General features: G+C 44.9%; 1 protein-coding gene across 2 annotated transcripts in view; it reads right to left on the bottom strand.

Annotated features, from left to right (window-relative positions):
- Positions 1-12,330, bottom strand: part of LOC116844888 — a 353,179-nt gene that overhangs the window by 169,276 nt on the left and 171,573 nt on the right. For both annotated transcript variants that reach the window (XM_032817009.1, XM_032817010.1), the window contains exon 3: positions 8,446-8,606. In XM_032817009.1, the coding sequence (XP_032672900.1) occupies positions 8,446-8,533 (88 nt within the window). In that variant the 5' untranslated portion in view covers positions 8,534-8,606. The remainder of the gene's footprint in view (positions 1-8,445; positions 8,607-12,330) is intronic.

Consider the following 12,330-nt stretch of genomic DNA (forward strand, 5'->3'; position numbering starts at 1 on the left):
CCCGTTTCTCCCGCTCGCGAAACCACGCGAGAATCGAAGTAATAAATCATGAAAGTGAACGATGGATAAATTCGCGCTCGTACTTGTCGCGCTTTAAGCAAGAAATTACGGATTTCATGCCACTCGATAGTTGTAGGAAACAATTTGAAAATGCATCAAGAATGCTGTCGCTTACTCTTGACTCGGACAGCTACGACATCGCGGTGGCCGACTGAATACGCGAATTTTCAGTAATTTTTGATACGATAAGTTTCTATTGGGAGGTAAATAAAGAAGCGCTTGTGTCTTGGGAACAGAGGAGCTTATCTCGCAAGGAGACAATCGCATAGGCGCCACGAAGCGAACGCCGTCCACGAGAATAAAAAATGTATCAGCGGGAAAGCAAGAAAAGCGTCAGGGGGAAGAAAGAAAGAGAGGAAGGAAGGGAAAGAAAGAGAGAAAAAAGCGGACGGGTGGAGATACATTTCTCTTGTCTATTCTATTCTGAAATTTCACAGCATCCATTTCTTATCGTCTCCGCGGCTACGTGAACTCCTCGCGCTCGGGGACTTCGCGCCGACGAATTTTATCTGACAAGCACTTTGGCGAATGGCAAAAGAGAGGGAAAGTCAAGAACGTGGAAGACTGGCAGATAGGGCGAGCGAATAGTTGCAAGAGGAGGAGGAGGAGGGGCGGGGGGAGGGAAAGAAAAAGAAAAGAACGCAGTAAACCAGAGGAAGAAGAAGTCGCAGGGAGGGGTCGAAGTTCGAAATGTGACGCGGGACGTGCGACGAGAGCGAGCCGCGGCGTTCCTCCGATGCCCAACTCTCGTTCTCCCTTCTTTCCCATTCGTCCTTTGTTGCACTTGAGGTGCGCGAAAGCCCCGCTAGCAAGCGCGATCTCGTTAACGGGATACGCGCCGTTCGTCCTGTCGTACGTCCTGTGCCTTCTGCTACCGTGCGAGATCAAAGGGAGTCGCGCGCGCGGTACACGGGTCTGTCGCGACGAACAAACGGAGCCTTTCGGAGCTGTTAGCCGTTAGGCATTCGCCTAATTGTATACTTGTACTTCTGCATATGCAGGCCCATGCGTCGCCCGCGGCGCAAACCGTTTTAACGCGAAATTGCGCCCCGTCGGCTCTGCTGAGGTCGTCATTCCGCCGTAGCCGCCGCCGATGGCGACGACAGGCGATCTGCGCTCGCGGTAATTATCAGCCCTGTCGCGCAATTGTCCGAGTGTATGAAGTAGCATCCCACTTTTTGAAATTTATAATTTTGAAAGTTGTTCCAGATTGTTCTGACTTTGTACCACATTGTTCCAAAGTGATATTGCTTCATTCGAAACGGTTTTCGAATAAAACAAAAAAAAATGATTTTTTGAGGTGGCACCCCACTTTTCGAAAATCGAACATTCTGATATCGCAATAGATTGTTCTAGTTGTTCCAAACATTGTTCCAAAAGGACAAATCCGTAAGTTGAATTATAAGTCCAAAAAATGAAAAAAATGTTTTTGACCTGGCACCCCATTTTTTGAAAATAAAGCATTTCGATACCGATATAGATTGTTCTAGTTGTTCCAAACATTGTTCCAAAAGCACAAATCAATAAGTTTAATTATAAGCCCGAAAAATTAAAAAAAAGTTTTTTGACAAACAGTCTATCGGACCAAGAGTAAACTTATACTATCTTTCTTGTTCCAACCGAGATCTTTTTGTTCTGAGTTGTTCTAGGCTTAAGAATTATAGTTCTAGAGTATGAGACTCATAAGATCATTCGTTCTCCGAAAATTCGTAAAAAAATCGATTTGACAGTACTCGACGTCAAGAGTAAACAAGACTTATAATTCAACTTACGGATTTGTCCTTTTGGAACAATGTTTGGAACAACTAGAACAATCTATTGCGGTATCAGAATGTTCGATTTTCGAAAAGTGGGGTGCCAGCTCAAAAAATCATTTTTTTTTGTTTTATTCGAAAACCGTTTCGAATGAAGCAATATCACTTTGGAACAATGTGGTACAAAGTCAGAACAATCTGGAACAACTTTCAAAATTATAAATTTCAAAAAGTGGGGTGCCAACTTCATACACTCCGCTTCCTCTCCGCGGTCTTCCGCGCCACTTTCTTTCCTCTCCTTGTATTTCGCAAATTTTACCGAAATATCTTAATTCCCCGACGTAATCTCTTGGATTACAGTGGACATCGAGAGTTTTCTTTCTCCTCCATCCTTTCGCGCTTCCTTACTCATTCCTCCGCTTCTTTACGGACATCAATACTTGTGGTGAATTATGGGAGTCTACGCGAGCGCGAACAATACGGAAGATATGACACATAATAAAAGGAAAGGCGCGATAACGTCAAAGTTTTTTTTTCTAAAATATACCTGTTTCAGCGAAAGCGGCGAGAAAAATGTGTGTGTGTGTGTGTGTGTGTGTTGTGTGTTTTGTGTCCCATTATCCATTAAATAACACCAAGAGTGCACATTCCGCGGCGGGAGACAAAAGACATTTAGGGGTGCGAGAACGCGGAAGTGTACGTGGGGGTTGGAGATCCTGAGTTTTCTTAACTAATGCGCGCGCCCGAAATCACGGGGCCGGCGTTCTACGCAGAAGTATGAGGTGAGATTGTGGAAGAACTCAAGTGAAAAATAAATAAAGCAAAAATTCGCAGAGTGTTAAAGGGAGACTCGTTGCGTTTAGAGACACAACAAGGCGTACACACGCCTGGAGGGACAAATCCATTTATTCATATTATCTCGAAACTTTAAATTCCACCTATTTGTGTTACATCAGAAACTTTGAGTTCGGTTGAGTCGCGCAGTAAACAATTCTAAGATGAATATGCCCCTGGACGCAATGTGTTCCTCTAGATATTTAAAATAAATACGGTAACTCGCTGTTATTCTCAACGTCCCTCCACTCCATTCGGGTCGTGCAATCTTCTTTCGCGACTATATCTCGCGCAGAGTCACACATTCACACATACACTTGATTGATTTGTATATCACACATATAGTCGTATATAAACGTATATAAACTATAAAACTCTCTCGCGGCGGAACGCGTTCGCATAAATTCCCTGATATTAAGATAAGGTAGCAGCGTAGAAAAAGGCGACAAATAGCGAGGGGGGACGTAATAAAAGGATAGGAGACTCCGAGAAAGCAACGAGCGAGATAACTAGGACAACGTGTTTATACGCTGTAAATTCGTCGAGATTGTCTACGCCGTGCTCGTCGTCGTCGTCTTCGTCGACGTTGTCGTTGTCGCCATGTCGCCTCGCTAAGTTGAACGGAAACACGCTCGAACACACGTCCACGAGGTACGAGTACAAGTATTTACGGGCATCTCGCCGGCGAAGGCTTCGGCTCGTCGCGCTTACCTCGACGTCGTCGTCGTCGTCGTCGTCGTCGTCGTTGTCGTCGTCGTCATCATCGTCGTCGCTGGCCAAGAGAGATCACGCGAGGTCTCCGTTAAAATTCGATCAGATAATCTTGTTTGCCCCGCGATTAGGGCAACCAAGTTCTTCTTCGACGGCGTTTTCTCTCCCCGTACGGCACGGCCGCGATTTCGCCACCGGATGTCAGCGTCGACCCCGAGGGCGCATAAATTTCCAGCTAATCAACGTCCGCCCGAGCGCCGCACGACCCGGGGCTAAGTAGGTGGGTAAGGAGTGTTTTACCCTCCGCGCCCGAGAATAGATCGCGCGGGCTGACCTAAATGCGGAACCGGGTCGGATTCTAAGTCGGACCTCTCCGGGAAATCGCGCGTTTGCATTCGCGCGCGCACTCGATGCGAAGGTACGTGCGCGCACACACGCCCCGGCTTCGTTGATCATTACGGAACATGTCGCCGCAAAATGTCCGAGACTATGACAGAGACCAAGACGAAGTTGGCCAAGTTTCGGCGACGTTATTATTAGTTTCGCAGACGCACAACGCCTCGGAAATCTGTTTGTTCGCGCGCTGCGCACGAACGATCTTACGCGCGATCAACGCGTTCGTTCTAATGAGAAAGAAATGTCTCAAGGGAAGGAATATCGGAAAATCATTACACCCCCGATGTGATTTTTAACGAGTTGCGAAGTCAGCGCGAAATTAATTCCTGTGTGTTTTCGCGCGCGGCCGTTAAAGAGTCAGTCCGAGGATGACGATGACGACGGCGACGGCAGCGGCGACGAGATGGTGTGTCACAAGCGAGTTACGCGGATTCGGTAATCAAAAGCGGATGTGCAAAGAGACAGACGTCTCTTGCCATTACATTTTTCTGCGTCGCCAAGCTGGAAAAGTCGCGGGCTTCTGAATTCTCGTCGTGCAGTAATTTCATTTGTGTCGCGCGAGAACGTGTAATCATCCGCAGCGACCTGTCTGGCGGTGATTCGAATGCGACGTCAACGACGTTTGATAATTTAGGAATCCGCGAACGGAGGTCTATTCTCTGTGTGTCGGCGGTACATCCGCGAAAGACGTAATCGTTTAGTCGATATGTTCTTCGCGTCAGGCATTTGCTTAATTGATATCCGTGCCGATGCGCGATCCAATCGAGTAATTGCGATTTCCCCTACGGTTATCCATCAAGTTATCGCAATTCTCTCCTCTCCATTTTAACCGCATGATTCTTTTATTTTTCTCTCAAACGACTACGTCTCGCGCACCGAAGATTATGCGGGAACGGAAAATTCGGAAGCGGGGGAAGTATGCATGAAGTAGTGCAAGCATTACAATTTTATTGCACTCCCTATCTTCCATCTATCTTCCTTTCTCCCTTTCTTCCTCTCTAATGACTGAAAATTTATCCTGTGGTCCTGATTAGGTTGATCCCAATCAGTTATCTGGACTGAGAAAAATAGCTGATTTAACTAAAATTATAGTTATTTTTGGCTCCAATCAGATGTTTCGGTTGTTCAAACACGAAAATAATACTAGTAACAAATACATAATAATTATTATCACTAATATTATATAGTAGAATTTAATAAAAGAGAAAAAATAGTTTTTTTAATTATAACTTATAGTAATTTCTCTATATGTGATTATAATTATAAATACTAAACATCTTTTCTCAGTATTCAAGTATAAACTGCATCCTGATAAGTCATGCAACTCAGTTAATCCTGATAATCAGGATTTTAGTAATAATAACGATTATTAATGTTGAGAACTCGATAACACATCATCTCGGACAAACTTGATAATTGATTGGGATCAATCTGTGTGATCAGAATCATAGGATCAATTTCTACACGCAGAGAAAAAACATGATAGTGGTAACTATACAGGTCGCAACTATACGAATTTTTCACATAGAATTTATATATATTATATAAATTAATAAACTATTTTCTCGTATTATTATAACTAAAACCGAATGGTTACGAAAATTATGTGGTAACTATGCAGTTCTCGTAACCATTCAGTTTACGTTAGTTACGATTACTACAAAATAGTTTGTGAAACTGTACATACATGAATTCCACATACAAAACTCATACAGCTGTCACCTGTATTGTTACCACTGTATCTTTTTCTTCGAGTATAGTTGGGAAACAACGAACAACCGCGCTTCAAGAGAACTTTTTATCGCTTCAGAACTCGCCTAGACCCACTCTTTTCTGCAAAAAGGTTGGAAACCACTGATCCAACGTATCGATCGAACGCATTCTCGAGAGTGCGACCGAAGGATTTACCGTCATTGGCGAGTCGCAAGGATCGCAGGACAATTTGTCCGGCGCTCACTCGTACATTCTGGCGCGCCGAGTTTCTCCTCGAATGCAACGGACCTTCGCGCATAATAGTTTTCCAGGGACGTATATACCGGAAGTTCGTCGTCAGTGCAACTACCCCGAGTTCCTCTTTCCTCTTCTGTTCCTCTCTCTCTCTCTCTCTCTCTCTCCCCTCATCCCTCCTTCCTCCCTCCCTCCTGTACTATACGTTCCTCTAACAACTATTTGTTTTCCAGGTGACCTTAATCTAGGAAATGGTCACTAAGAGGCGTTCTCTCTGCAAACGCAGCTAGCGAAGAGAGAGAAAGGGAGAATGCTAGCTGAAGCGAAGGTGAAATGCAGGGAAAACGGGATAGTGGAGCGGGGAGAAAGGAGAGGAAAGGGGGAAACGGATGACACCAGTTGGAAGGTGCGGAAATATTTTGCTCGTACTGTGCTGTCCTGTGCACGTGCACGCGCTGTTATCCTCTCGTCGATATATGCGCGCGGGACTGAATAACCGCAGGTTACTCCGCGGTTCTCTCGAAATCGGCCGGCTCGACGTACGAAGTTACGAATGCTCGGGAGATCGCCGGAACACCGTGCGGTATGCTCCCGGGCCCCGCTTTCCGCGGAAGTGCGCTTCGTGCCAAATATTCGCCTGGCGCCGTGGTACGTTTATCTCGCGTCGTGCGCCGTGATTTCGCCGGAAGAATTCGTGTGTACAGCAGGAGCATATTGAAGCCGATTACCGTACATACAATTCCGCGTATCTTCTTCTCTCGGGGAGAAAGGGACAGAGATAGAGATACCTTCCCTCCGAGGGGACTCGCGTTTCTTCTCAGCATCTCGTTCTGCACAAGAAGCACGATAAAAATGTATCATCGTGTCGAGGTAAAAAGGGGACATTAGAGAGCTGCTTTCCGTATAGGGCTTTACGATCGGGCTTGCGTCACTTTTTCCATTCGGGTAAAGTGACGGATCGCACCAGGAATCTTTGCGCAAAATGTTTCAAAGCTTGCGCGAACTTTCGTGTATTTTGCACGATGGAAACTTCCACAGCATTCCATTTCCTTTTTAAAATATATTCTGGCATCTCTACGCAGAGAGAGTATTTTTTAAGATTTTTCCTTTTCATACAAATTTTTTTCAATTCTCTTATATTTTTAATAGTTGAGGAATAGACTGTCAGTAAGGTCCAGCTTGCTAGGCAATACAGTAAATTTCGCTAGAAACTTAGCAGTTTTAATAGCACATTTCAGTTTCTAAAATATATTTCTAGGTTGCGTTCCAAAACGTCTTTTTTGAGGAAATTTACTCGATACTTTATAGTATATGTAACGTGAACGTATAGATATTGAGTAAAATTTTCCTCAAAAAGAATGTTTTGGAATGCAATCCTAGATAGTACATATGAAATGAAAGGATAGAGTGAATTTCTGCAGAATGTCAATCTAAGTCCCCCGGTTACAAAACTCTATCGTAATTTTTACTGTAAAATTCTCCCTATGTATACAACAGTGCATCGCGTATTCCACTTGTCATAATTGCATATGCAAAGCACGTGTCAAAACAACGGCGCATATGTCGAGTGCGAATACGTGGCGCACGGGATGCTAAGAATAATGGCGTTTGTTTCACGTTCGTACGTCGATTTTTCGCCGAAATACGTGCGTTCCAAGTTCCCGGAGCCTTTTAAAACGGCGCGGGTCCTTCGTCGGCGATCGACGACGCGCAACAATGTTGGCAGGTCTTAGTCCCCGCCAAAGGACTCGCCGCTCATCGAGAACTCCTCGTGGAAACGTCGTAGCAACGTGGGATAAATTCGAAAGCTGAGTTCGTTTTTCTTTGGATGAGGAGTGATTTTGTGATTACCTCTTGAGGGTCTGTTTTGTGATGATCATTTCGATGGAGATCATTTTTTGATATTCTATGACTACATATATTATATATTGCAATATTAGGCAACATAATACAAAGTACCAAGCAATAAGCACATAACGTAACATATGCGTTGTACACAGAAGAACAATTCTGTCAGTGTCAACTGGCGCTTAATGACGTAACTAAATTATCTGTTACTTGGGAAGCAAATAAAAAACTCGATTGTAGAGACAGAAAGATTCCTATAAGAGGTTACCACTCAGTAAATTGCTCTCAATCATCTCAATCGAGTTTGAATGCAGCTGAATGTTCAGACGAATGTTTTCGGTCGCAGTAACAGAGATATAATTTCTCGCCGGCGAGTTTTTCGTCTAGTCCCCCACTCAGTTCACACGAACTGAAATCCTGTTTTCCGTGCAGTTACTTTTCTAAGTGTGTATTGATTGTACCGCAAATCTTTCCCCTCTCGAGGACGCGTCGTCGACGCTCCGATCGTCGCAGAAGAACGTGCGTAAAATAAAGGAACGAGAAACGCCGTGATAACGTATTTTCACGCTTGTCGACGAATGCGCAAATAGCGTGAAATTGACAGACGGAAGCTCCGTGGGGACGGAAATATGCGCTATTTCAAAACTTGAAGATACAACGCCTAGCGACGAGCTCGGGAGCAGCGAGGGAAGGGAGAAGAGTACAACCGCGACTATATTCTTGTGAAAATTCGTCGTTGCCACGAAAAGGCAGATTTCGTAACAACCATCGTCGTCGTCGTCGTCGTCGTCGTCGTTGCCGTCGTCGTCGTCGTTGCCGTCGTCGTTGCCGTCGTCGATGTCATCGTCATTGTCTACCCAGCGGCAAAACGTCGTTCAAGACGAAGGTTTCTTACCTCCTTGCTTGAAGCTGAAGACGCCGGTGCTTCCTGCGATGATTAGAAGCAGCAGCGGGCTTAATAAGACTCTCGAGGAAAGCGGCATCTTTCCTATACTCCTACCGACGCTTGCGCGACGCGGGGCTCCTTTTTAGCCGACTTCCTTCATCACAGCCTCCCTGGAAGAATAAAAGATAAGGAGTGAGAGAGAGGCTGGGCTCAGTTTCGTCGCCGAAAATGAGTCTAGCCGTGGGCGCTCTCGTCAGACGAATGACACCCATCGAGTCACGGCAGACGTGCATTTGCCGGGTGATTCGGGGATCATTCCGGCACTCTTTACGCCCTGACGGATATATCTGGGCGCCTGAACGACTAGTGTCATTAGTGATAGCTTAACAGTAAGGAGGATCTATGTCTGACAACTCTGAGTGCATTTTCATTCGGTGGAGTGATGGCGAATGGCTACTTCGGTTCCGAACGTGCGAAATAAATAACTGTCTATCGGAGACGTCGATTGCATTAAAATTAACGTTATTAATCTGGACGAAACATTTTTACAAAGTGTTGCACCACAATAGAGAGAAAAAGAACTTTACTCTAAATTATTCTAAATTAATTAAACATAAAATTTATTAAATATAAAATTATTAAATATAAAATGATATCCTTTCTCCGTGCTGTTATTTTCCTTTTTTTTTCTTTACATTACGTCGGACAATCACGCGCGCGCAATTGCGGGAATATTCGTTAATAAATTCTCCATTAGTGAATAAATATTTTCATACAAGGGAGGAGAGCGCGAAATGTATATACGGGAGAGAATCCGCGACGCGCGTCACGTTTTCGTAGCAGCCCCTCGTTAGAAATGGCCAGCGGCCCATGTTTGACGCTGAATGGTACCGGGAGCGGCGGGTTATTTTCGCTGTGTTTCCACGGTTTACTTATTTTTGTTCATTCTTACATAGTCGCAAACACACGCGCATGCACACGTACACACGTACAGCCACACAAGCGAGAGAATACGAGAACGAAGTAGATCGAGGCAAGACGAGACATCGAGGGCAGGGGCGCGGACGGCCCCCGAGGCGCGTTGGGTTTCCATTATGCTAAACCGCAAATGGAGTCCTGCGATCGAGTGTCTCTCCGCGCGTCGCCCCTGGAGGCGCACAATGGCGCTGGTATAAGGCTCCTAAGGTGTAATGTTACGTAGAAATTAAATTCGCCCGTTCTCTCCCGTGCGCGCGCGCGCCCGCATCACTGCCCCCTGCCGTCTCCTCGCATCGCGAACCTTGACGACGACGAAGACTACGACAACGACGACGAGGACGTCAACAACGGCCTCCTCGTCACAACGAACTCGTCACCGTCGCGCAACGTCGCCGCTGCGAAAGCACCAGCCGACGTGACACTCGAGCTTTTTACGTGAGAACGCATCCACGGCGATGACTTTTGTGGTCCGCCGTGAAAAACGACTCTCGCAGCGCCGCGCAATGAATAGCAACGCGGGGATATTAATGGATCCGCGTGTACATGGGTTTTCATGGGCGAACCGTAGAACTTAAACGGCGAACGTGTGCACGATCCTTCGACGAATTAGGCGGCGATTTTTCTCCCGACGACAGTTTATAGACGATTGGTCCGCGTGATTATGTTTAACGTTCAATCCTTCGCGTACAATCGTATTTTTTGGGAGATATGTGCACTCTGAGTTTGTTAGACCACCGCCCAACCCATGTCAAAATTTTGATCCTACTTTTGATCTCAATGTTCCATTTAACGCCTGTTTTGATATTCTAAAGTCTACATTAGCTCTTTTGTTCTATTTAAACCACTGCCTCTTTTGTTCTATTTAAACCACTGCTTTGCCGAGAACTCCTCTTTAGGATCTGCAAATGGCGTTTTATGCTATTTAGAGGCGCTGAGTAGAATCTCAGTTTCCATGCACATTTTACACTATCTTTCAGGATATATAAATGTTAGAAAGTTCAGGTTGAAAGCAGGACTAAGATTTCGACTCAGGAACTTTGAATTACCATAATTTTCCCAGAGATTTAGACTCGTATCAATAACAACCATTAAAAACTTGCCTCATGTATTCAGGTTTTTATTTGGAGTTAAATCCAAATGTTTGTGTCGAATTTTATATATAGGACATTAAGATCTGTATTAATAATCGTTATTTAAAACTTAACTCAGTTGGAAAGATTTAAATTTAGAGTTAGGCCAAATTCCACAACATCCGTTTAATTTTAACTACCGACTAAGCCCCAATAGTGATTGGTTAATTCTGATTAACTCTTCTTAATGTCAAATGCGATTGGTCAAGTCCAATGGAATAACCAGTCAGTCAAGTTAATTGGAGGTTGTGGAACTGGGCCTTAAACGTGAACTTTTCAGCTGAATCACGATTACAAATGTAACGTCGCATTTATCATATAGTTTAATTGAAAAACTCAGGTCTAACTCTAAACGCGGGTCTAAGTATTTCGCGTGAGACAAATTTCAAGTAACGGCTATTAATATGGACGTAATTGCGATTCGATAGAAAAACTCCGTTATCTAACTCTGAACTCAGATTAGAAATATCTCATTTCAGATGAGTTTCGGGTAATGACATTAATACGGTTCTCCGTAGAAAAGTCTCAGCTATAAGACAGCAACGTAATCGAAATCTGCAAATATATTTACGCCATTTTGAAATTTTCCCAGATCCATTGCGGAAGTTGGTGAGCGATCGAATGTCTGTTCGGGTCTTGCAGACCCGACATTGCGCGCGGAGAGTTAATAACGAAGATTAAACCTATCATCAAGCTGATAACGTGCAAATGTTGAAGACACGAAGGAGAGAGAAGTAGCAAAGATCGATATGTTGAGCAAAAGGATTTAATTAACCGTGATATATCGGTGCGCGATTGATATTTTTCCTTCTCGTACGTCCTCCTCGAGATTTGCTAGGTAGGCGGTCGCGCGAGAGGAAAACGCGACGTATGCATAAACGACGAATATTGGCATTCGCGAGGTTCTCTACGACGACGCAGCTTTTCCTCTTCGAGGACTCGATTACAGGCGAACAATTTTATTTGGGTACCTCGAGCTTTTTTACATCGAGTTCTCTTTTTTGTCACGACTACCAGAGCGACGGTTACGATAACTTGTTATATCGGCGCGCGGGCGCTTTCACGGCGGTGCTTTCGTCGCAAAATTTCAACATCCTTTTAGTTCTCCGCGCAACTTATAAACGTTTGATCGACTGCGAGTAGACGTTAGATTTGCAGCTTTGATGCGGGTCGATATCAAAATATACATTCCATATTTTGCCTCGCTTTGAGATATTGCAACGAGGTAAATATCCGATATTGCGTAACATCGCGAACGGGAGAGCATCTCTGGCGGCAATTAAACCAAATATAACGCGCGTAGCTTGACGCTAATTATATATTGATGGAACGGACGGATTGCGTGCATGCACGCGTGCGTGCGTGTGCGTGTGTGTGTGTGTGTGTGTGTGTGTGTGTGTGTGTGTGTGTGTGTGTGTGTGTGTGTGTGTGTGTGTGTGTGTGTGTGTGTGTGTGTGTGTGTGTGTGTGTGTGTGTGTGTGTGTGTGTGTGTGTGTGTGTGTGTGTGTGTGTGTGTGTGTGTGTGTGTGTGTGTGTGTGTGTGTGTGTGTGTGTGTGTGTGTGTGTGTGTGTGTGTGTGTGTGTGTGTGTGTGTGTGTGTGTGTGTGTGTGTGTGTGTGTGTGTGTGTGTGTGTGTGTGTGTGTGTGTGTGTGTGTGTGTGTGTGTGTGTGTGTGTGTGTGTGTGTGTGTGTGTGTGTGTGTGTGTGTGTGTGTGTGTGTGTGTGTGTGTGTGTGTGTGTGTGTGTGTGTGTGTGTGTGTGTGTGTGTGTGTGTGTGTGTGTGTGT

This window comes from Odontomachus brunneus, unplaced genomic scaffold, assembly GCF_010583005.1.
Source record: "Odontomachus brunneus isolate Ranch 3 - 2012 unplaced genomic scaffold, Obru_v1 Obru_scaffold_047, whole genome shotgun sequence".
NCBI classification, from domain to species: domain Eukaryota; kingdom Metazoa; phylum Arthropoda; class Insecta; order Hymenoptera; family Formicidae; genus Odontomachus; species Odontomachus brunneus.